The 25,723-nt window shown below is 42.0% G+C and overlaps 3 protein-coding genes across 3 annotated transcripts in view; 2 read left to right on the forward strand and 1 right to left on the reverse strand.

Annotated features, from left to right (window-relative positions):
* Positions 1-8,679, reverse strand: part of ppm1lb (protein phosphatase, Mg2+/Mn2+ dependent, 1Lb) — a 40,659-nt gene extending 31,980 nt beyond the window's left edge. Inside the window, exon 1 of the mRNA XM_031860752.1 lies at positions 7,795-8,679. Within this exon, the coding sequence (XP_031716612.1) occupies positions 7,795-8,193 (399 nt within the window). The 5' untranslated portion in view covers positions 8,194-8,679. The remainder of the gene's footprint in view (positions 1-7,794) is intronic.
* Positions 8,680-11,398: 2,719 nt separating this feature from the next.
* Positions 11,399-22,026, forward strand: nmd3 (NMD3 ribosome export adaptor). Its single transcript, XM_031861079.1, has 16 exons — positions 11,399-11,488; positions 11,881-11,969; positions 12,662-12,796; positions 12,965-13,061; positions 13,468-13,548; positions 13,953-14,081; positions 14,897-14,987; positions 15,692-15,770; positions 16,289-16,385; positions 16,832-16,949; positions 18,590-18,735; positions 19,074-19,186; positions 19,280-19,352; positions 19,550-19,656; positions 20,456-20,526; positions 20,682-22,026. The coding sequence occupies exons 2-16, from the start codon at positions 11,926-11,928 to the stop codon at positions 20,813-20,815; spliced, it is 1,515 nt and encodes a 504-aa protein (XP_031716939.1). The 5' UTR covers positions 11,399-11,488; positions 11,881-11,925; the 3' UTR covers positions 20,816-22,026.
* Positions 22,027-23,639: 1,613 nt separating this feature from the next.
* Positions 23,640-25,723, forward strand: sptssb (serine palmitoyltransferase, small subunit B). Its single transcript, XM_031861080.1, has 2 exons — positions 23,640-24,113; positions 25,068-25,723. The coding sequence occupies exon 2, from the start codon at positions 25,076-25,078 to the stop codon at positions 25,316-25,318; it is 243 nt and encodes an 80-aa protein (XP_031716940.1). The 5' UTR covers positions 23,640-24,113; positions 25,068-25,075; the 3' UTR covers positions 25,319-25,723.

Raw genomic sequence — 25,723 nt, forward strand, 5'->3', positions numbered from 1 at the left:
TTTGTAGCTCACAGTAAATAGAAACCATGTGCAAATATCAAACACTCATATTGGCTGCATTCCTCCTGTCTGGATGGATCGATGTCTGGAAGTGTGCAGCAACATGTGTGTGGCAGATCAGCTCCAGAATGCAAACATTTAACGCTTCATCCACGAATCGGAAGATCTGCTGTTCAATCCCCGACTACTCAAGTCCACTTGCCAAAGCGTCCTTGGGCAAGACACTGAACCCCAACATGCTCCCGAAGCCTTTGCCATTGGTGTGCGAGTGTGCTGTGAATGATTAGATTACATCCTGGTGAGCCTGTTTGAATGTGTGAATGTTGTGAAAAGAGCTTTGAGTGGTCGAAGGACCAGCAAGGCGCTGTATATAGATGCAATACCATTTACCAGGTGAGAGTAGAATCGTACATTCAGAGTAAGCCACGACAGAAAAACTAACGTAAAAATATCCGAGAGAACTTAATTTAAAATGTATCAAATGGGGTATTAACTTGTGGACGTGGAGGGTGATAAGAGACAAACAGACACAACCAGGGGGCCTGTTTCCGTTTCCCAGGATGCACCTGCCCTACACACAGGCCCATCTGGCCAGCGAGATGTGAGGAAGAGCCACAACTGTGATCATGACAAAAATCCCGGCCCGGTCTCTTTGCGCACACAGTCGCACCAATGTCGCTAACTCTGAACAGCTGTGACTCGCTACCTTTTCTCAGCCAACATTCTTCTCCCGCCGTCCTTCACTGCCAAGACAGCGAGCGGGCAAACTCCAACTGACTCATCTATTTTCTCAATCACGCACAGACAAACAAACAATTGTGGAGCCGGCGCTGGCATACAGACTTAGGCTCCTATAGTCAGATTAAAATGATAGGTGATCCTCAAATGAAGAACACATGCATTCTTTCATTTTACACAACTGCCTTCTACATGAAGAATGTCCCCGTTTCAAATCAAAGTGTAGATTAGACCATGCAGCCCAGTCAATTCCAGTCATGTGATTTGATTTAGATTTAGAGACTGCTAATCAGCTACAGACCAAAAATACACATAAGACTGTACAACTGTAATAGCACTGCTTAGGACAAATGCAGTGCTGTATAGGTGAGCATTGTGCATTCAGAGCCAGACTTGGAGCTTTGCAACGTCTAGAATTGGATTTTAAACCTACACTTAATCGGGAACACATCACATGGGGCGACCGAGTGTGGCAAGCAGCCGAGGCAAGTAGACACAGTGGGGTCAGGGGAGATGCTATAATGGGGGGGCGGGACAGCAGGTTGACATGGCCTATTCAGTCACTGCCAACCCCCAAAGAGAGAAGAGGACATGGAGGGAGTGGGGGGTAGGGAATAAGTGAAATGCGAAATCAGGGTGATGTGGGGTGACAGTGGGGGGATTTGGCAACCACAAAACAACAGCTCCATTACCAAACCCACATTTCGGCACCATGTCAGCTCTTTCAAGCCCCACTGGGAGAGGAGTGGGTGAAGTGTAGGGGGAAAAAAGAGAAGCTAAACACCGTGAAGCTCAAACTTTGTAAACAACTTTCCACACAAGACCTCCTCCCAGAAAACTCCACATACACAGTGATATGTGACGTGTGTGTGTGAACGATGACCTTGTGTCTTCCTTCTGCTTAGAGGTGCGTGCATATTTAGTCAGGGTTTTTTTTTTAGCAGATGTGTTTGACAGAGAGGGTGTTAAATTATTGAGCACTCGCTGCCAGAAGGGAAGGACGGCACACTGGGGTTAAAGAAGGTACTCTTATCTCTTATCACACACACACAATCCTGTCACAAACGCCTCTCAAACCGGGAGGGCGTGTTATTCTTAAAGTGGCAACCTCAAAGATATTCACTTAAATAAATGTCTGTTAAGTCACTATCGCCAAAGGAGGTAACACAATGGTGATTGAGCCTATAGGACTGAACCAGGACTGAAATCTTAAAGATTGCCTTAAACCTCCTAAATGCTCTTATCTCAAGAGAGGAGAAGGTGTTTTCAGGCGAAGACACAAAACATCATTCAAATGAGTCGATTTCTGAATGACATTTATTTCACGGAAAAGGACGACTGTGGAAAAGAAGAGATTACCGATGTTAACTCCAGGGCCAAACACTTAGGTTGCTTGACAGCAACAGTTCCATTCATTTATTTGCCGTGTTTCACTCAGGGACTAAACTCCTCAGTCGCTCCTCGACAGGAAAACAAACCTCACCACCGGGGACAAATTACCAAAAAGGTCAGAAGACTTTACAGCAGAGTCTTCAAGCTCTGCGGTCTCTTCTCTGCTATACTAGTATTTTCCAGCAGAACACAAACTCCTGTGTGCTTTCCGCTTCACTTGACATCAAGGAAGGGCTGAAATGCTTTCGCCACAAGTAAGAGAGGAGGGCACAGAAGGATAACGGTAGTAATGAGCAATTTTGCTGATCCCTAATTAGATGAATTCCTCATTTTTTTGCCCCGTACAGTCAAAGTGCAGGAATTCAGTCCCACTCAAGGACACTTGAGTGTATGACTGAACCCCTATTACACCATTCTGCAGAGCAAATCCGCCTGTCATGTATGTCATGGTTTATAGAAGGGAATGAGCTGGATGCTGAAACCACATTACGAGAGGGATTTTAGGTCTTCTAACCGATTCATAAGCCACACGGTGGCAGCAGAAACAAGCTGTAAACACATAGCATGACATACCGTCACCTTTTAAGTTGATATATCAAACTTGTTCGCAAACTGTTGCCTATTTACACATCCAGCATATATGAGGCAACATTAGCATTCAGTTGGAGTCATCCTTGTGACCACCTGATGAACTTAGGTCCTATATTCACCCTCATTTTAGCTCCGTTTTGGTCTCCACCAGCACCTGAGGGAAATATCGGTCTCTTTAGGTGCTAAATGCTCCACTATGTTCACCAGTAGTTGGTGCAGGAAACTGCACATTCATGTGATAATTCTGTTGGTTCATCACTACCAAAAAGTCCCTTCACATATAAGTAGTCACGTGATCCATTGTCCATATAAAAATATTGATTATAGTCACTTTAACAATTCTAAAAATGTAATTTATTTAGTTTATTTCAAAATGAGTGCCTGATAAGTCTATTTTATAAACTTGCTAAGGGCACTGATTGACGACGTGATGTGAAGCAGTGTGACGCAGGTGCCTGGTTCTGATAAGCCTTTGGCGTTTCAGCCTCTCACAGTGAAGTCGTCTCTCCCTGGAAGACCAGACAACACCGAACTGCTCCTCTCATCTCCGTGTGCGTCCTCAACGTCCATGAAGGAGAAGCAGAGCAAACATAAATATTCATGCACTCACACACACTGCTGTCCTTGGTCTTCACGGACTCCCTCCCTTCGTTTGCTCTCTAATCCTGTAATGCCAACAGTGCAATTAGTCACATGCCGGCTCTCTCTTTCATCACTCCAGTGAGAGCGAACTCTGGCGGAATTCAAACTGCTTAGTATATAAACGTAACACACCCCGATGCTCCTGGAGTAAACACGCACACGAACACATTAAAATATCTAAAATCCAAACAACAGCCTCTCTGACTACAACATGTCCTTCATTGTGGAGTGGCTAAGAAGGTGAACGATGCTGCACCACTGCTTCAATTGCTCTCAAAAGTCTCGTCTACTGTTCATTTCAAGAAATGAATAATGAAGTTGAAAATGAAACGCCATTCAGCCTTAAAATAAAGCAAAGGTGGACAAAGGACAAGCTAAGAGCTGAATGAAGACAGAGAGGATCCCTCCAAAAAATGGTCATCGTCGCTGTGTTTTCAGCGTTTTTTCTCCTACTTCTTTACTCTGCAGTCTACAACCGCCTCCTACACAGCTATAAACTACATATCTATCACAACCCACTCACAAACAAACAACACAGATCGAAACTACATGAAAGAGTGAGCCGTGATAGAAAAAGAAAACAGAACAAAAGCTAATAGGATGGCAAAACAGACAGAGAGAAGCAGCCCCCGCACTCAAGTTAAACAGCCTTGTTGTGAACGTCTTCTCTGTACTCTACAGTAACAGTTAAGGTAATTTTGCAGCGCCTGAAGCCACAACCTGACAGCGAGGCAGGGAGGAGCAGCGTGCCGTTGACTCTCTATATGCCAGTGTGGGGAAAGAAATGGTGCATTGTTGCTGTTGTATGGATGGAGAGCGCAGGGTTATCGCTTTCATGCAGGTTATTCCCATGTGTCCACCTAAAAATCAATCTCCATTTAACAGATAATCCCCTCTCCGAGCCATCATCCAATACGACACCGCCGATGGACGTGCTCACGTTAAACACTGATTTTTTTGCACACGTGAAAATTGAATTTGGTTGTTGTGTGCGAGTGGTGTGTGGAGACATAGAGAAAGATATATTTCCACATGGTATTTAGCATTGACTGAAGATGTATCTGGTAATAAACTGAATGGCTTCCTTATCTTTCCATCCTCCCAACATCCTGGACTCGCATCCTGGAATCACAGGATTAAAATCACTATGCTGCAAACGCAGATTGTCACAGTTCGGCGTAGATGGAAATGTTGAGAGGTACATGCATTCGCTGTCTTGAAGAGAGAGACGAGGAGCTCGATAGCACTCTCGTGTTTGCATTCCAAGTACACAGCTAGAGCCAGGTGGAGATTATCTTATTTTAGGCCAACGACTCGAAGCAGGGGAAATAGCTAGCCTGCCTTTCAAAAGTGAAAAAATACATACTACATACTAATTGTTATACCATATTTGTTTAATCAGTACACGCAGCTCCAGCTCCGTAATGGATGCACAGACATGAGATTGGTATCAATCTCCTAATCCATTTATTGGCAAGAAATCATATAAGCGTGTTTCTAAAAAATGTCTCACTAAATCTAAAACCACACAAAAGGTCTATCATTAAAGATGCATTGAGGGTGATTTTGTACATCCCATACCTACATCATTTTCACAGCGTGTGATTGCTTTGCCAGTCAGTACTAATTATACAGTGATTACGTCAGGTGCCGAGATTCCTAGCTTGCAAAAGCTCCATTTATAACCTGCATTTACAATAACTCTGTGTGTGAGACAATGGCATAACAAAGAAGAAGGCAAAAAAAAACAACTAGCATTTTGAAGATGTCACGTTGAGCTTTTTCACCATTGTATGGAGAAAACAACAAATTGATTACTTGAGGGAATAATCAGATTACTCAATAGGAAAAAATGAGTTAGTTGAAGACCTAATTACATTTGGATCCACTACCTCTTCTCTTGATGTTTATGTTGAATCTATAATTAGTTGGCACACTCACGTGGAAATTACATTTCTGTCCATTACAGGCTTTGTAAACAGTGTCAAAGACCTGTTGATGCTGCAGTCTTGGATGCTAGATAGATGGTGACACAAGTCTGACATTTATTTAATGAATGTCTATATGCTTTGGATGAGCAGAGAGTGTGTGTGTGTGTGTGTGTGTGTGTGTGTGTGTGTGTGTGGAGAAATGGAAGCGGCTGACACCTCACTAATTAGCCAGCTGAGGCAGCCATTGTTCCTGGTGTTGCCTTGTGCCACACAGCATCCCTCTGCTGTATCCAATGCCCCCCCTGGCTAACAAATAAATAAAGAAATCTAGATTCGCTAAAGAGAAGAAGTTGTTTCTGAAGGCTGCTGTCTGGCAACCATTTCACACACTTCAAAAGAGGGCGTGGGAATGAAAACAGACCAAATTGTTGCCCATGGACATGCAGTGATAAAACAGCTCGTCGCCTACATGGGCGAATCTGAACCGTCTCTTCTTGCTCTTACTCTCACCATACAGTAGATGCTCTCCCACTCGTTTTCTCCTTTTTCTGTCAGATACACAAACATATATCTCCTATTCCCCATTTATTTATTCTCGTCTCTTAACCGTGTGTGTGGTACAGCTGTAGCAGCGCTCACAGGTTAGATCACTGGTCTCTAAAAAGGAACTCCACAGAGAGAAGAAGCACGAGGAAAGAGAGCCAGCGGGGGGAAAATAATCCAATGACCACTTTTGGTCAAAAGCTGCAGCAGTCAGCGACAAGGCCTTAAATTTAATTTCCCCTAAAAGAACATTTATCCTCTATGCCTTTTTTTAGCATGTTATTGTTCAGCCTCAATCCGACCACAGCGGTCAAACTGAAGACAGTCGCTGATGTCGGCCCTAAAAACAGCACGGAGCTCCTCTGCAAACCAGAACAGGCTGATCACAAAATGATTCATGTTTAATGTACGAGCTGAAGTATAAAGAGGAGAGACGAGAAGAAAACAGACAAAGGAAAATGGTTTACTCTGTCACTTTGTGTTTTTTTCTGAGCAGCTCTGTCGCATAAATACTGTCCTGAGAAACAATGCAGGGTTCAAGCATACCACGACTTCATGATGAATCAGTGTTTTTATGTTCTCGTCAAACTGGGGCGTCATCTCAAATGTTCTTTGTCCCTTTAACCGACATTTATTTTCTTTTCAAGGGTCGTTTTGTCACATTTGTGTCAAAAAACAACATGAGATAATTCATCAGATTCTTTTGACGAAAGCAAAAAGGGGGTAGACAGTTTTGCTTTGCTCATATTGAGCTCAGCCGGCGGTATATATGCGCTCTGAAGCACACCGGTTTGAGTTCATCCTCCTCCTTCCAGCTCTAATCATGTTAGACCATGGGGCCTGTGCTATCTGTGTCCTAAAATGTTGTTTTGGACAGAAAAACATGAGACATGGATATTTTTGGCTGGATTTTAAGCTGTAAATAGACAAGATGCAGTTTCCTTGCCTTTTTGGAAGAGAACAGATTAAGTGTGGGTGAATGCGTGTGCAGGGCTGTAAGCAAGGAATTGTGGGATCCTACACACAGTTGAGGATGGGCCCCGGCTCCAATTATCCACAAATGCTTGACAAATGCCCAAGGCTGCGTTGCCAATTGCTTAAATCAACTGAAAACTTATATGTGCACTAACAACTAACACACAATATCAACTAAGGGACTTAAAGTGGCTCCTGCTTTAATACTCAACTTTGAGGCCCCGTCTTGTAAAAAGGGTCTTTGTGCCAAAATGAAGACCTTCATTATCTCAGTTTTGTGCTTATGTTGCATATTCCTGAATTCATTTGTGCTTGATCAAAGAACCATACAGCAAATCTGGGGGCAGGTCCAGCAGAGGAAAATGTACACATTGTTTAAACAATATGGAGAGTTACTGTAACAGGGGCCCCGCAGCTCATGTTTGCTTTTTTGTTTCGGCCCTGCAACTTGATCACAACGTCCCACATTAATCTTATGTTATAATAATGAATCAACCGATTCATCTAATGTAATAAATCAGTTATCAGATCACTCATTCATCAGCTGACACAACCTTTCCCTCTGAAGAGTTAAAACAAGCAGGTGTAATTCAACTCTGATCACTTTTGATGGGCATCTATATCATTTTCAACATTTGATTAAGCTATTTATAAATATAATAGTTGATGTCCTAAGCATACTTTCATCTTAACAGTTTTGGGCTTGCGCCACTTGTGGATTTAATACATTGTCGACAGTGAACCAGAAGGGCTTGGATACATACAAAACACTGATCAATAGCCTACACACTTGGAGATCACTTAAGGCATCTTAGCCCACACACTTTGGGGCCCCTACAGCTCAGTTTGGGGCCCTTGAGTACCCACACACACACACATGTATTTTGTTGGAGACACAGAGCGACTGAGTAACGTGGACTGGAGGAGACACATAGACAGACAAAGACGAGATTTTGCCTTTCATTTTCCTCTTTGTACTCACCTCTCCTCCGTGGCCATCAAAAATCCCAAATATAGACGGGTGACTCTGGTTGACCACGTCGGTGAGCACCTCGAACCTGTCCTCCATGTGGTCTCGCCGGCCTTGGATGGAGTACACGGCCACGCTGTTGCTCTTGAACTCCCAGGTCTTGGAGAACTCCGCGTCCAGGACGTCCAGCCCGCCGAACCGCTCGTTCTGCATCATCTCCGCCACTTTCCCCTTGACCATCTTGACCGCATCCCGGCTGGACTTGACGATGGTCTTCACTTCGTCCGTGTGGAAGAAGTAACTCCACAGAGCCAGGCTGATGCACAGCAGGAACAAGGTCTCCGGTCTGAGCAGAAAATAGCGCATGATCCGACCTAACAGAGACAGCAGGGTCATCGTATCCTCTATCATTTATTTACATGCAGGAAATCGCGGCAGGTTGTGTGTCGCTCGCCGCCGCCGCAGATTTCAGTCCATCGTCGTTGGTGTGAGTGGCTTGGTGGCGGTGAAACATTTAAACCGAGCGTTTCACACCCCGGACACGAATCACTGACTGACCGAGTGACACTTAAAGGAGGAGGTACGGTGTACGCGTACGCACTCAGACCGGGAAAACAAACCCGATGCTCCGGCTGCTGGTTCCCCTCTAGCACGCAGCCCCGCAGTGAGCCCCCACCGGCTGTCCGTGGACCATCTGATGCAGACCACCGACTTCAAACCCCCCCCCTGGGGACACAAATCACAGGTCGCCGGTTTTTGATTGCAAAGTGTGTGTCTGTCTAGATGAGAGCCGTGGGCAGAGTCTCTTCCAGGTCAGCCCCGCTACTTGTTCCCAGTCCTGAAAATAGCGGTCCGCGTTGAAGCCCCCAACATTCCCAGCTGCCACACTGGCTGCGACTCTTTGCTGCTGACTGACTAAACAAGGGTGCTGCCTTCAGGTGCAGCTCGTAATGTCCCTCAAACGAGTCAGAGATCCAGGGGAGCCAGTGTGGGTAATCGCTATTGATCGATTCTGTCAGTTTGGCTTTTAAAACTTCACAAAGTACCCACAAATAAGGCTGGGTAGTATAGTACACATTATCATCCATAGTATAAGTGAGTTCCACTGCTCCACATAACATTGGTCCAAATTCTTCTTAAAACTTAGAATTATATCTTGCACATAGTAATGTATTTGAGTACAGAAATGTGTAAGTCATGGCAACTTTATTTGCAGAGCACTAACAAAGTGCTTGGATTATAGAGACATTAGAACAACATTAAAAAACACGATAAAAATCCAAATAAAAATTGGAATCGCTTGGAATTGGAAATTGGAAAACTTGTTGAATGATAACATATTGAGATCATACAATCAATATATCATTTCACTGACATTTAATAAATTACAATGTTGAGCCCTTCCCACCAACACAACAGTTGAAGAAGTGGAAACAGAGTTCCAGCATCTGTGGTTTAATTTAATCAAAACATTCACGAAAATACTGCCCCATAGGTCTTGAACTGAAATGATGAAATCCCCAAACTGAATTCAGTTCAGTTAGTTTTCAGGTAGTTCTAAAAGAGCACTTCTTTTTTTTTTTTTTTTTTACCAAAATTGCATAAAGCAGTATTTAAATAAAATGTCCATGAAAAGATGACAACATTTCACCATTTAATTTTCAATATGGCCTGTATGCATATTGCCCATTAATACTCACACCTCAGTAGTGTAGCTGTTAAGTTCCCACGTTTCCTTTCACTGTTCCTCGGCCTGCTTATTCATGATCGTTAATGTGCGTTGTAAGTTTAGATATTTCCGATAGTACTTGAATGCATCCAGAGAGCTGCCATTGCAGGTGTGCTCACAAACGAAGGATTGATTCATTCTAACAGGGCCTTGTTTTGCCAATTTCCTTTTGCATATTCAATATAAGCTCAGTTAAAGCTCGATATTGACTAACATGACAAAGAGTCCTTGTGTCATTATAAGTCTTCAATTCCTAATTATTTCAGATAGTTTTGTGCTTACATGGTGCATAATCCAAAATATTTTGTGTGTAATCAAAACATCACACAGCAACTGGTTTCATGTAATATACCACCATCAGAGTACATTATCTGTTATTAGGGGAAGGGATTAATAGGGTCCAGCAGCTAATTTTTGCCCTATGACACCCACTTTAAAAAAAAAATGCTTCTCCTAACACAGAAGAGGAGTTTTAATGAATTAGGAGGAATACTTCGGGGATTATCTATACCAAGAATGCATGATGAATGAGAAATGTTCACTGTTTGAACAAGTATGTCACATCCCCCCAATCCTGGCTTCTCTCCACTGGCTCCCTGTTCATTTTAGAATAGATTTTAAGATTTTACTGATCACTTTTAAAGCACGTATGGGTTTGGCCCCAAAGAGGAAATGTTGACCCCCTATGAGCCAGCTCGCAGCCTTAGATCCTCAGGTGGGGCCCTTCTGGCTGTTTCAAAGTCAAGGCTGAAAACTAAAGGTGACCGTGCCTTTGCCATCAGGGCCCCTTGGCTTTGGAACGAGCTGCCTGAGGAGATGAGGCTCGCAGAATCAGTAATCTCTTTTAAATCACTTCTTAAAACACATTTTCACAGACTGGCTTTTATGTGATATCATCGCTTTTCTGCTTCATTTCTGTTTTTAAAGGTGCTATATAAATAAATAAAGTTATTATTATTATTGATTTGTGAATATACACATTGTAGTAAATAGTGAACATGTAATCCTTCTGTAAACTTGCACTTATTACAAAACATTGACAGATCTGGCTGAGTTGAAATGTGTCACTAGGGTAATATGCAGTCTATTATTTATCTTAAAGTGTCGTTCCTTTGTTCTATTAGTGATATGACAGCCAAATTGGTTGAGCCCCATATCATCCGAGTCTTTATCTTCAATTTCAACATGAAAGTCATTCTCCCATTCTGTTTTAATTGTAGCTGTATTTTCTTTCACTGCCCTGGAGAGTGACCCATAGTATCATGTCACTATTTGGTTGAGTCCTCACTGTGAACAAATATTTGTTCCAATGAGGAGATTGCGCCACAATACGGAGACTGTTTGAGATTGGATATTTCATGGTTTAGGGGGGGAAATATGCAATTCAGGTTTTGTTTATAGGTATAGGTCATCTGATCTGTGTTCTGAATTGTGAGGGGTCACAAAATATGATCAAATGCTGTGGACAGTAACTCTGTTAAGTCAAACAAAATATCCTAAAGAAAATATAATTAATTCAGTCAAATAAATGTTAGACTCTCCTTACTATGATATTGTTGTTGAAATGATTTGCAAATGCGGGCAGTGTGTTTACTTGAAAATAAAGTATGTGGAATCTTACATTCTTTTTTCTGTTTCTTTGTTGATGTCCAAGTTAAGGTTAAATGGTGTAATATTGTATAAATTTCTCGAAAATATTTAAGTTGTTTTTTCACTTTGCTGGCCTAGCCTGCACAGTAGTCTTAAGTTATATACAGTATTTAGCTTCATACATTTTTTAAGGCCTATCCTTATTATGTTGCAACAGGGAAAGATTTATTTATCTAAATAAGAATAATTTTATTCAGGCAAGCAAAGACCGGCCTGGGGTCCTTGCGTATTGCATGACGTCACCGCTCCTTCCTTGGTCCTCGGTGGGGAAAACGTGGACGACTTTATTTTCAACTGTGCTGTGGATTTCACGTCGAAATAACCCCCGTAAGTTATGTCATCACTCGCTTGTGCCAGTTGTAGTTGTCGAATACTTTTAGTTGACATTGTGTTCTTGTTTATTCATGAATATCTTTCAAAATCACTCGTAAAAACTAACATTTTAGCCTTTAATGCTAACTGTCTGATACTGAACGTAGACCATCAGCTAGCAGCTAGCTAACATAGCCTGCACCGTCCCCTTATAATTATCTAGCAGTCTTTGTTTACTTGTTTCTGAATGTGTACAAGAAAACCTTTATATTGTGTTATTTGCTTGCTGTTAAAATAATGTCAGTAGTCGATGCTCTGTGCTTGCTACCAGCTAACGTTGGCTGTTCTCTAGCAGGCGTGTTCTGCCAAAGCTGTGGCAGTTAAATCTGTCACGTTTTTGTCCTCAGAGTTCATAAAGGTCCGCTGACATACACTGACCTGTCAAGTTGACGATGGAGTACATTCAAGCTCCTACCACAACCATCCAGGGGAATATGTAAGTGAACAAATAGTATTAATATCCTCGAATGCTTTTTATTGTCAGAGTCCTGGCATAAACCTTCCTCAAGTATGGCATGTTGACATGTCGTAGAAGGAAACACACCTGTAACTATTAACATTTCTCTGTTCACTTTAAGTCTGCAAGTGTGTGTGATTAATAATCAATTCTTATTTTGTGCTGAAGTAGACTGGAAAATTGGTCATTTATTATAGTAAACAGTCATTTTTGTTTTTCAAGATTACACATATACCCTCTGTGTTACTGTTGAAATGACTGATTATTGGTAAACAACAAACAGTCGCTGCACAATAGTGCATTGACAAGCTATGAATAACAAAACCTTGCATGTTATCTTTTCATTGAAAGTCTAAAATTAAGCCAACGTTTCCAGAGTTTTGTTAGAAGCTTTGTTCACACTGCTGTTTAGAGTAACCTCATGTTAATGTTTATGTAGTTTTGACAAAAACATAGAAATCTAAATGGTCATTTCTATGATTCATGATCTCATGTACAGTTTAAATGTCTGACTGTTAACTAGCACAGCATGTTAAAGTGAACAGAAGTCAATAACTGATAGTACAATAAACTAAGTTATGCTTAGAGAAATAGTCAGCGGTAATGTATCGTACATGTATGAGGTGTAAAATTTCACCGATCTTTACCAATGTTGTCTCTCTCCCCCCCAGCCTGTGTTGTACCTGTGGTGTCCCCATTCCTCCCAACCCAGCCAACATGTGTGTGGCCTGCCTGCGTACTCAGGTGGATATCTCAGAGGGGATCCCCAAGCAAGTCACAGTGAACTTCTGCAAGCAGTGTGAAAGGTTTGTTTCATTGCTTCAACAACAAGCTGAAATCAACCATGCTTTTTCTTAACATGATACAAAGATTAAATCATTGTGTCCCTCTATAGAAAACATTTACAAGTAAAAATAGAAAAAATGTTTGAAAAATTTTGTTGGGAAAGTTGAACACCTTCCTCTTTCATGCAGGTACTTGCAGCCTCCAGCCACCTGGATGAAATGTGCTCTGGAGTCCAGGGAGCTGCTGGCTCTTTGCCTGAAAAAAATTAAGAGCTCTATGACCAAAGTAAGTGTGATCCTCACGAAACTTCACAAACACACTAGCATATTTTCACTCACAAAAAAGACACAGAAAAAGTAAATGAACATTGCAGGTAAATAGTCGAGTGTGTAACCTGTCCCGTCCCTTATTTTTCTATCTTCATGCTTTCAGCCCCATCTTGTTACTGAGCTTACTTATTATATATTAATGTAATTAAATTTAGCTTATTTGGAAATTTGGACTCATTTTATCATAGCCTCTTAAAATATAATGCTGCCTTATACAATATGAGACATTATGGCCTCAACAGTTCAAACAAACAAATAAACATTGTAATCTTCACGTTTCTAGTATTCTTTTATCGTGGATTGCATTATTATAATATTGTGTCCCGCTCATGTACTTCATGGATTCAACTCTCTCCTCACAGGTGCGTCTCATTGACGCTGGCTTCCTGTGGACAGAGCCCCACTCCAAAAGGATTAAGCTGAAAGTGACCATCCAGAAAGAGGTAAGAAGACGGTGTGGGAGAGAGACATTTAAACTAACGGATTAAAACTGACCTGAAAGAGGCAACGTGTTTTTTTTGGCCACAAGCGCAGTTTATGTTTGAATTTAGTGTGTTTTTAATTTCTGTGAGTTGTCTGTTTTAGACTGAGGGATGTCTGTGTGTTTGAGAGAAGTGAGTTTGCCAGTGGCTGCCATCTCATCTCGTTGACCTTTAGTGAGAACCTGAGTCCTGTGCCTTTCAATGCCAACTCTATTGTTTCTGCTGTTGTAGGGTCTGTATGAAGCTGTCTCCCACTGGTCAGATGTATCTAAATGGCTCTGAAATGACTGTATGTGCAGAGTTTTTGTCGCTGTTTGCCAAACAGTTTGAGAAGATGTAACTTTTTGCTTTCTTTACCTCTTCAGGTGATGAATGGCGCTATCCTACAGCAGGTGTTTGTGGTCGAGTTTGTCATCCAGTACCAGATGTGTGACGACTGCCACCGTGTGGAAGCCAAGGACTTCTGGAAGGCTGTGGTTCAAGTTAGGCAGAAGGTAGGAGTCTGGTTTAATGACATATCTTATATATATATATCTATATCTCCCATGCTCCGGGCTGGAAACATGCATGCATCTGCTTCTGCACCCTTTAATGGTGATCCTGTATTTCACTCTCATAACAATGTGTTTATTTTGGTTCCTCTCATTCACTGTACTGTACTCTGTTTACTCTTTCTTTTCGCAATCCTGTTATTTTGTGTTAATTTGGCAATTACATGTTAAAATCTGAAGCTCTGTGTCAGTTTTATGTAAAGAAAAAACCTTGTTTATTTAGCAGGAATTTCAACATTAAATCCTCGGGTTGTACTTTATCTTTCATCGCTGATGTGTGGAGGTAAACTTAGCGTAGCTGCAGTGCTACAGAGACTGGGTACTTATGAGATGATTGCTCAGAAACGGCAAATTCTGTTCAGTTATAGGTTAAAACCTTCATCCTCTTTTGCTACTTAGCTACGTTAAAATAAGCTCACGAAGATACTCCCGCTGCTGATATAACTTGACCCATTCAGCATATACTTCACAATAAAAGCCAAAGTCCCTTCACTGAAAAGCTTTTACTGTGAAGCAATACAGGAAGTTAGGAATCGGCAGCAAACAAAAGTGCTGAACGGCCTACTTGTTCTCACTTGTTTACCAGCAGTGCTTTGCCACCAGGATGTGTCTTAACAACTATACTTTTAAGTGGAACTATAAATATCAATACCGCTATAGTTCTTAACTTGAGTGCATTTCTGAAAGGTCAAAAGTGGTGGCTGGAAGGATCTGTATGAAAATGATGATGATGCTGAACAATCTATTTATTTTTACAGACTGTTCATAAAAAGACATTCTACTATCTAGAGCAGCTGATCCTCAAGCACAAACTCCACAAGAATGCCCTCAACATCAAAGAAGTCAATGGTGGGTCAATGACATATGATTGTATACATTTCATTTGTTCATGTATGTTAGTATACATATTAAAGGGAGGGCTTGCTATATTCCTTAGGGTCTCCAACCAAATTACACTGAAAAGTGGGAGACTTGTCTCATTCGTCACCAGTGCAACTAATGTGAAGTAGAACTGAGCAGAACATAATGTGTTGAATGTTAATTACCTCGTACCAGACAGCAAGCCGTGCATGCATATCTCTGGTGCCAATCAGTCCATACAGCTGTCCTGGTGTGAGTCTCAGAGGAAGACATGTGTTGTGCATCTAATCAGCGCGCTGTAATCGGAGCAGGCATGCCATACCAGATTCCTACAATGCAAAAAAATTATACCCTATTTAGAGACGCCATCTTACGCGCACACACACACACACACACACACACACACACACACACACACACACACACACACACGCGTGTGCATTGAGTGAAGGCTCAGCAGCAGCTCTCTCTGCTCTTGGACCAGATTGTGAAGTGGGGTTTTTCATCTTCATATCTCGGTACAACTTTAAAAGCTTTATGAAGGTTTCGACATGTGGCTGGTATATTTTCTCCCGTCGTCAGCTGCTCTATTGTGTGTTGTGTGTGTGTTCTGCAATGGGAATGACCTGTGAGGCGCGCCTGTGCTGAATTCCGTGGTGGAGGTGTTTGATGGTGTTTCTCTTCTCTCTCAGATGGGATTGATTTCTACTATAGCACCAGGCAGCACGCTCAGAAGATGGTGGACTTCCTCCAGTGCACCGTGCCCTGCAGGTTAGAAATGCCCAAATCTCTGCCTATGAAAACATTGTCTTTGTGAGTCTCCGTATTGGACCATCATTCCCCCTTTATTTAAATCCTAATCACAAGAGCATTCAAAATGATTCTGACTGCCTGCTTTCAGTCTTCACCCAACAATCCAGACATTTATGAGCAAATGTGGCAATGTCACAGAAAAACAACTAGCTAGTAGGCGTTTATCAAAATGTTGGTTGAATGGAATAAATGTCCTAATAAAGAAGCTCTGTTAGAAAACAGTTTATTTTATCTGTGTGCTTCATTGTGTTCGTTAAAAGTTTTTACAAAACCTCAAACATCACAAACTCAGTCACATAAGGTGAGTTAGACTACACAAACCTATTCAATGTGTGCGGAACATCTTCTCTTACATTTTTGCTCCGTTATTGTCATAATTTATCCAACTGTGACAATGTGAACTCTGCTGTCTCTGAATGACGTCTGATAGTAATACTAATAATTTAATAGTCAACACTTTCTCTCCTGTTTTAAAGGTCAAAGACATCCCTGCGCCTCATCTCTCACGACATCCATTCAAACACGTTCAACTATAAGAGCACCTACTCCATGGAGATCGTACCTGTCTGCAAGGTACACAGCAAAGTGCTTTATTTGTTTTTAATTTAACTTGGATTTAGTTTCACTCAGGATCTCTTGGTGGAGCTGAGATACTCTCATCACCACAGACGAGCCAGCGCTGTCTTATTTCTTAACACGTCACATCTTCACTCTGTTAGTTCATGTTGTTAGAAAGCTGCTTTATGATGTGCAGATGGAAAGCTGAGGCTGTCCAGGAATCTTTCATGTTACATTTGTTTTTGACTTTTCATGCGGAACATTTTCAACAAATGAAAACAGAAATTAGAAAATAGATTTGCTCGTTTTGCCGCCTAATTGGATCATTGTGTTTAAACTTGGACTAGATTCCAAGTCTCAGACAGAGACGCTTCTTAACTACTAAAGCATGAGTCCAAAGTGCTTTTTACTTTCTGTTCGACCTCAGTTTGACCTTAGGTTGTCTGGTTTTGTCTCGTCAGGACAACGTAGTGTGCCTTTCACCGCAGCTGGCGCAGAGCCTGGGGAACATGGGTCAAGTCTGTGTGTGCGCCCGGGTCACCAGCACCATCCACCTCATCGATCCCAACACCCTGCAGAGTGAGTATTTCTACTGCTGGAGCAGCGTCTCTTCACGGGTCCGACTGACTAGATATTCATGCAGCTGCAGTCTGAAGTCTGGTTGTTGTCAGCTGAGTTGTAGTTTGAATTCCTACACTCACTTCTTCAGTAATGTGAGCTCTATGCACGGACATCAGAAGTTCCCACGGTTTCCGTGCTCTCTAATGAGGAATTTAGCCCCAAGATTTAGCTCATCTTCAATTTGCACACACGGGAGAGTAGACATGCTTACAAACCGTCATCTCGTTGTTTGCTTATCATAAATAAAATCAAAAACATTAACAAGACTGGTGCTGAAACAACAAGTAGATGAACAGAAAGTTATTCAAGAACATTGATTCATTATTTAAGGTATTTGTCACTGAAAAAATCCAAACATTCTCTGATTCAAGCTTTAGTGCTTTTCTCTCTTTTAAATCATTGCGAACTGAATATCTTTGTTCGACTTCAACCAGCAGTCGGATCTCCGCATGAGAGAACCAGAACCAGGACTATGGGGGGCCGTCTGTCGGGGCCCTGCTGCAGTTCAATGAGCTCAGAAACACGTCAGCTTTTGTCCACAGGGACCGCCAATACCAGCACAACATGAAAGTTCCTCGTAGTATCTTTAATGTGAAAATTACTTTCTTTTAATGTTTTGGCATGAAATTGTAATCGTTGTCTTCAAATTACTTGTTTTGTTCAACCGTCAGTCAAAAATTCAGTTTACTAGTCACATCAGATCATTTTTGGCATTTCTGCTTGATAAATAAAAGCAGTCAAATGATTATCAAAATAGTTTCCCAATCACGTGTCTGTGTAATAAAACGTGTCAGTTTAATCTAAATGTAGTTATAAAGATATTAGGGTTAGTTGTTGGGTCTTTCTGCTAACATAGTAGCTATGTGGCTCACGCTAATGAACTGTAGCTGTAATCGGCTCGTGATTGGCTCGGGTGGGTGTGTGGGGGCGGGACCTCGATTAACCCCCCCCCTCAAATCACTGCTTCGATGCCCGTCTGCTGACCACATGTTCATCACAGCCGTCTAACTCGAGACACAAATCCAAAGATATTTTGTGCATGCCGTCATAGCCGAATGAGATTATTTTGAGGGATTCGTAATCAATACAAGACTGCTGACAATTAGCGACGACGTGCCTCCTCTGTGTAATCATTCATTTTGTGAGAGGCTGAGACGCTCCTCGGCAGATTTCTGACACTCTGTAAGCGTCTCGCACGGTTTTAATTACTCTTCAAAGAGCAGGCTATTTTTGTTGCAGAAAGTTTTAGAGCAGGCTGAATAGCTGAGACAGCCTCGAGGCAAAGCTCTGTTTGGCAGATTTGGGCTGCTGTAAGCAATTAACTCGAGTATTAAAAATATTTGCGTCGCTGTTTGTCGTCTTCAGTTTACTTGCAATATAGACGGAAACACATCATTCTGTCTGTGTGTACAGATAGAAAAACACTGACAGATTCATGCTACTTTTATGACCCATGTGTTTTTTTAGATAAAGAAACTTAAAGTTTGAAGTTTAAAAACAATCTAATGCATCAACAGATGGTGCTATATCATTCGTGCTCACACATTTTCTGTCTGAACTGTCGGTAATGAACTCATGAATAATCTCTAACTCACTAGTTGCCGAGGTGGACGGGAACACATACTGGCGAAACCCCTTCTACAGTCTCGTTAACCGGCGGCAGCTGGAGGAGTTCATCGTTATGGACACCGACATCATCCGAAACCAGAAGCTGGGTGCTGGAGCGGGCGTGAGGTCCAATAAGGTGAGGGCGTGTTTGTGTGTGTGTGTTGTTGTTGCAGAACAGATTGCATTATGGAGGAACATTGCTTTTCTTTTTGGAAGCAAAATCAATAGCGAAGCATTACGTTATCCCCGAGTCTGTATGCGGGATTCAGGCCAAGACGACAGGAACACGGTGTGCTCCACGGGAGTGTTTGTTTCGATGGTGCAGGAGATGAGGTTTGTAGGGACACTGTTTGCTCTGAATGTTGCACCAGTATCGATGCAGTTGTCTGAAGACACTGGAGGAAAATAACAAGATGTTGTTTTAGTGACTCAAACTTCATTTATATTCCCCCCGTGTGTGTGTGCTTGTTACAGCACACCCTGGCTGAGGTGTGGGTGCAGAAAACATCAGAGATGGACACCAGTCAGCAGTATCACTGCCGTACATTCCTGGGCCACCTGCTCAACATCGGAGACCTGGTGCTGGGGTGAGTACGAGTATGTTGGTCGGGTTGGCGGTGAAGACCGATCACATGCTTGGAGCGTTACAATTTATGCCGTATTCACTTCTCCCATTACAGATTTGACTTTGCCAATTCCAACGTCAATGATGAATACTTGAATAAGATGAACCCAAACCACGTTCCTGATGTGGTGAGACTCCTCAGTGAACAAACCAGGGCTTCCATGATCCCTTTGAGTAGCTGTTGTCGTCTTGTTGAACACTGTCCTCTAGTGGCAATTTAACATACTGACTGTAGATTTGATCACATCCTTGGAAAAATACCATCACATGAGAAAAGTTTGTTGTGTGGTTTTAATTTGTACAAACTGAATGTGGACCCTCTCAGGTCCTGATCAAGAAGAGCTACGACCGCAGCAGGAGGGTGAGGCGCAGGAACTGGAAACTGCATGAGATGGTGAGAGACCGGGAAGACAACGACACAGATGATGAGAGGTAGGAGAGACATACCGAGTTTCTGATTCCTCTTGAAGTGAATTCAAGCGTCAAGAATTTGTTGTTTTCTTAAGCGTTGTCTGGTGTGCATATTTGATGTTTAACTAGTCATCTTTAAAGGCTTGTGATATTCTACTTTTAAAAGGCTAAATAAATGACTTATAACAGCTAGACACTGTAGGTTTTTTTTTTAAGCAAATGTAACTCAATCAGGAGTAAGTAGCGCATTTATTGTTAGTATTTTCAGACTTGGAGTGATGCATATTTGGTGCTCGAGTGTCTACAGCAGCAGAACGGTGTTGGATTGACTCAATTCAAATTACAGTGCCATGTGTCTGTTTAATAATAAAACATGGCAGTCAACAGTGTGGGTCAATTTTGTTTTTTAATAGTTTCTGAACAGTAATGAAACTACACTGGCAATACCTGTTAGTAGACTCAAATCATGCAGGCTTTGGTCTTTTAAAGGGATATGTTGAGAAATGTAAAATATCCCCAGAATGATCCTTAAATTAATGCTTGAAGAAGTTCTCATGAAATACTCTTTTATAAAATGAAGGGCATCCATTTAGCACACCGTGTCCTTAGAGAATACCTAAATAAACATGTTTTTAGTCTCTGAGAAATTGGGCACAGAAAGTCCCTCTCCCAGAAAATAATGAGAAACAATTGGAACCTAAGTGGTGACTAAAGATATGATGTTTTGGTAGGTTAGTGAATAATTGTAAAATGTGAATGCCAAGTATCCTGTAATGTTGTGCCACGTGGGTTTTCCTGTAACTTGTTTTTCGGTCTTCAGACAATACCAGGACTTCCTGGAGGACCTGGAGGAGGATGAGGCTCTGAGGAAGAATGTTAACATCTACAGAGGTGAGCAGCTGCACACTGCAGACTTCACGTCAGCCTTTCTGTTAATATGTTTGTTTCCATGGCTGCTTAAGATGACAATAGATCTAATGTCACACACGCTCATTATAGATGATGTATTAGACAGTTAATGAAAAGAGGTGGATTTTGAATTTCAGATGCGTCCAAGATGCCAGCGGCGAGCGACACTGAGGATGACGGAGCACCATGTGTGTCCCTGGTGGAGATGCTGGAGGAGCTCAGCCTGACAGATGCAACAGGAGAAGAGGGTGCCGACATGATGACGGAGTAACCGGTTCCCATCCTTCCTGTGTGACACTGACGGCTGATCTGTCAAATACAGTGATACAATTACACACAGAACTGAGAGCAGATTGAGGACTGAGTGCACCACTGAATAATAATGTGTCATCAGACTGTAATGTAATGACAGTTAACATGGTGGGTTATAATGGTGCCACCTGATAACCAATGTGCTTCTAAAGTGCTCTCTTTGTCATTTAACATTTTGAAGTGATGTGGAAATTGAGTGCTTCTAGTTCACTATATCAAAATGAATTTGTCCTAATCCACACTTTTCATGAATATTTTTTGGGGGGGATTTAAAAGACATTAGATGGGTCCCTTATCCATACTACATATGAATTATATGCAGTAACTTATTGTCAGAGAAATTTGTGATGTCAGATAACCTGCAATTTATGAAAGCTGCTTCCAATTAAACTTAACAAAAAAAAAATCTAAGATTGAATACTTATTTTTGCTGTTTTGCCACCGTCCACATTTAATTTACCAGCTTTGAGCAACTCCTCCTTTGTGCACTGAGAGAAGATAGTTTGCATCAACGGCACACTCAGAAATCAATGCATACATAATTATTTTGTTACTTATTTAACACCTGTGTAGACTCGGGTAGTATGGAATTGAGACCAGTGATTTTCATTGTCAAGTTCTCTGCTGTGTGTATCCACCAGAGGGAGCTTTGGGCCACTAACAAAAGAGAAGAAATGCTTCTGAAGAGGTTGTGTTGGTAAATGGTGTGTCTTATTGCCACCATGGATATTATTCAAAATACTCACCCAGCTTCACCACCTTTTCAGCCAGAGAGACTGCCGTCTGTGCTCTGATATGGGCTGCAGCTGGAGATGCAAATTAGAAAATCGAGGCTGCTCTGAGTAAGAAGTGTCCTCACCTGTTTATGGCTCGTGTGTAAACAGTTGTGTACTGCAAGCTGTCACATTTTAATGTACACCAAAGGTACTCGCAGACACGCATCTGAACTTCATCAGTGCTAGATTCCACTCTATATTTTGGACACTTTACACCCAGAAACATTCTCACAATGAAGCTGTCAAATGAGGGGCTTTTGAACAAGTAACATTGATTTATGCTAATGAGTAAAGAAATGGCTAAACACTTTAAAATGATGTGCAGATTTTAAATGGTCTGATATGTAACATTACCACCTCGTATTTCATGCTCTTGTACGGATTAAACGGAACACAATATACAAATTGAATGCACTGCATACAATTCTTTATGTAAGAAAAAAAAAAAAAAAAAGAAGCATTTTATAAGCAATATCAAAAAAGTCTTATGAAAAGTAATTGTAATTTCCCATATATCTCGGTTCTAACAGAATACTAGGACTCTATTAGAACAAAAGGTGGAGAGTACATTGTGTGAAGCAGTTTGCCTTAAAAACCCTTTGGGAGAAAAGTATATATACATTTTAACATAAAATTAGTGGCGTGGCTGTTCAGAACTACAGATTTGAAGCTTTTAGGTGATCTAAGACACTGGAGGAACGTGTGTGTCCCAGGTTGTATTATTCTGTGTCACTTGTCTCACATTAGAACTTGAAGAGGAGGAGGAGGCGGCGGCCCAGTCTTGTTTTTCACAAACCTGAGCTTGCTGTTAATGGTAATCAGATCTACTTGGGAAAGTGAATGAGGTGAATCCCCTCTGTGTGTTTGTGTGTGTGCTTTTGGGCAACACCAACCAAGAATGGGGCTGCTTCTTTTTTTCTGAGCCACCTCCTGTTGACCTGATTTTCTCGCCACCTTTGCTGGTGCACAAACTGAGCCCTTGTTACCCAAATGCTTTTGCCTCTAAGCCCCCCTGACCTAATTTCTACTATTACAGAACCATTTTCTCTCAGCATAAGAAGACCTCTGGGATCTGGGATGTAGCGGAGCACTTCAGGATGGTTTATGTAAATATGTATACTAAACAGAGTTAGCCTATTAAATCTCTGCAAGGGGAAAATGTTATTCATGCAACATTTCTGGCATTATGAACCAGTCCTCATCCATGTGACGCAGACAAAATCGCAGTGTATCCATACGCAACCCGTGCACCAAGGTGGCACTGCCCGTGTTTACACATCTATTATACAAAGTCCTGTCAAGTGCATGAATTGAGCATGTCAGCAAACCTTCAGCAGATAGGAGATAAGATTTCCCGAACTGATTGTCCTAAAACAAAAGGGACAACTTCTCAAGTTGTACTTGAAGTACTTTTTCGGCTTTTTTTGGGTTGTGCGTTTTTTCTTCTTCTATTGGCGGTCCTTGTTTAAGGTTCAGGTTATTCACGTTTAACGCTTTCTCAGCCCTTGTTTCATGCTTGCCTAAATATATACATGTTTTGTGTCTGAGTGTGCATGTAGACTTTGGGTGGTTTTATAAGACAAACGCGTTAGTCAATCTGTGGTTGGTGCGTAATACGGTTACAGATTCAGCGCCTGTCTCCAAAATGCACAAACTCATCGACTAGATGTATGAAGACAAAAGAACAGAGCGTTATTGAAACACTGCAGCCTACAAAATATTGTTATCATGAAAGTGGATCCAGATGTCTATAGCGTGTTGAATTTTCTTTTTGTGTATTTACCTAAAGTAAACACAGCAGGGCTGTTGGCGAACGGTTACGCATCGTTTATTAAGGTAACTGAACTGTGCAAAGACTGCAGCTGAATATTAAACTGTCGGAATGTCTTTTACGTTCCGTGTACGATCTCGTATTTGCACAATATATGCTGTTTATGAACTTACATCGCTACGGTTTAAGTGCATACCAGGGTTGCGCTGTCTCGGCTCGTTTTTCCAGCGTCCTCCTCCTGCTGCTGCTGCTACGTCAGAGGTGGTACTGCGGCGCAGTGTCGGGCTGCAGCATGGTGGCACAGATCCGCACGAGGATGCGACACGGACTGAAGCAAGTTTAAAAATGAAGCACAAGAAATCAGCTGACTTAGCACTGCAACCTAGACACCGACTGCTGCGGTGCCTCTGATGCGAGGACTGTTTTTCTTTCAGCTGCGTAAACACACACACCCACACAAACACACACCCACACAAACACACACACCGGCCTGTACGTTATAGTCCTCGGTCACTCCACCTGCATGATCTGTGAGCCAGGTGAGCCGTGAGTGTCAGCACGAGTAGGCCCAGTGGGTGTGGTGTCATTATGCTACATATACGCCAGCGGCAAACTGGTTTACACAAAGCAGCGGAGCAGCAGCGGGACGCGGGCGCCAGTAATTACCTCCACCAGTATAGATATCCAGGGATCTGTCGTCGGCTGCTTAGGTGAGTCTCAATATATGGATTCGGTTCTACACAATGCAGGCTACAGGGAGCGCTCAGTAGCTGATATACCCTCTCTAATATTGTGTCTGTTAAAAAGTGTCAATTAACAGGAATGGTGATGAAACGTAGCATTGCTATGTGGAAATAGTTATTAATTATACATTTATAACAGGAATTTAACTTTTTAAGTTATTTTGATATTTTCTGGGCCGAACTTATTAAATTAATTAAATTAATTAATATCCTGCTGGTCATCACAGGGCGCTAGGCCTTCACATATGTGTTTTGGTTGTTGTAACTTCAGTACAACAGCTTTACTGTGGTATTTATGTTAAGGAGGTTAATTTGTGTGCATCCTGTGGAGTAGACTGTAAAGCTATTTGGGACTTCTCCTGTTTTTCGAGGTGAGTGCACCTGTTCGTGCAGCGCACCTGTTGACTCCGCCCCTTACCCAATTGTGGCGGATCTGTTTATGCCTGCGGCTATGCAAAGCTTCAAATAAACAAAAGATTTATATTTTTAAATCAGATATTTGAAAAAAGGTTTAACTTATAATATATTATAATATTTAATATACTAATTACAAACACCATAACCCATGCAAACAGACCTTTAAAACAAGGGAATGTTATTTCGTCCTTCTGTTATTAAAGTGCATGTTCTATGGTGGAAACCGTTGCTCATTACCCTCCAGGAGCAGAAACGTATAGGTCTATTTGTAAGTGTCCCATGTGTGTGATAACAACACATGCATGTGTGTCAAGGGTGACTGTTATGTATTCATGTGGGACCCCGGGATTTAATTTCTTGGGTGTTTCTCTGTCCCACGCACATGAATCCTATTAGATCCATGAGGCCTGCTGTGGGTTTGGAGGGCCAAAGGTGTGCTCCTAATTCCCTTCCACACCTCCTTATTGATAAACATAGACTATTTTTTCTTTACCTTCTGTCCAGCTTGCAAGATGAACTTCAAGAACTTTAGGGAGTACCTGGCCTGGCTGTACTACCAGTACCTGCTCATCACCGGCATCTATGTCCTGGAGCCCTGGGAAAAGTCAATCTTCAACTCCATCCTCTTCTCCGTCATCGGCATGGTGGTCTACACCTCGTATGTCTTTGTGCCCATTCACCTGCGACTCGCACTGGAGTTTTTCTCCGGGCTCTTTGGCGGCCAGCCTGAGAGCACCATGGCGCTCATGAGCTAAAAGTCGGAGAGAATTTGGAGGAAAAAGAAGCAGCGACGGGGTGGATTATCCCGAGTCTCCAAACAATTTTCGTATAACTCAACTTCTTATCTCCCAGTGAACTTTGAGGCCCTCTTTACACCACGTTTGTCCCGAACCACAGCGGTTCCATTGCCGCTGCTAATCAAGACTGAAAACAAGAAGCTCTTAATGAGATGATCTGGAAATCAGAGCCTTACTATCTTCTGTACATCCCAAACCCTGTGGCCTTACCCCATGGTATTAGATACACGACTGTACATTACTTTCACACCCTCGCTGTGAAACATTTTGTGAAATGTTGTTTGTCTTATTTGTTTTTGTCTGTCTGACCACATGTCCTGTGTGAGTGCATACCACCTCTGGGTTTTGCATGATAGGGTCATA

This window comes from Anarrhichthys ocellatus, unplaced genomic scaffold, assembly GCF_004355925.1.
Source record: "Anarrhichthys ocellatus isolate YVR2014 unplaced genomic scaffold, GSC_Weel_1.0 scaffold24, whole genome shotgun sequence".
Classification (NCBI taxonomy): Eukaryota; Metazoa; Chordata; class Actinopteri; order Perciformes; family Anarhichadidae; genus Anarrhichthys; species Anarrhichthys ocellatus.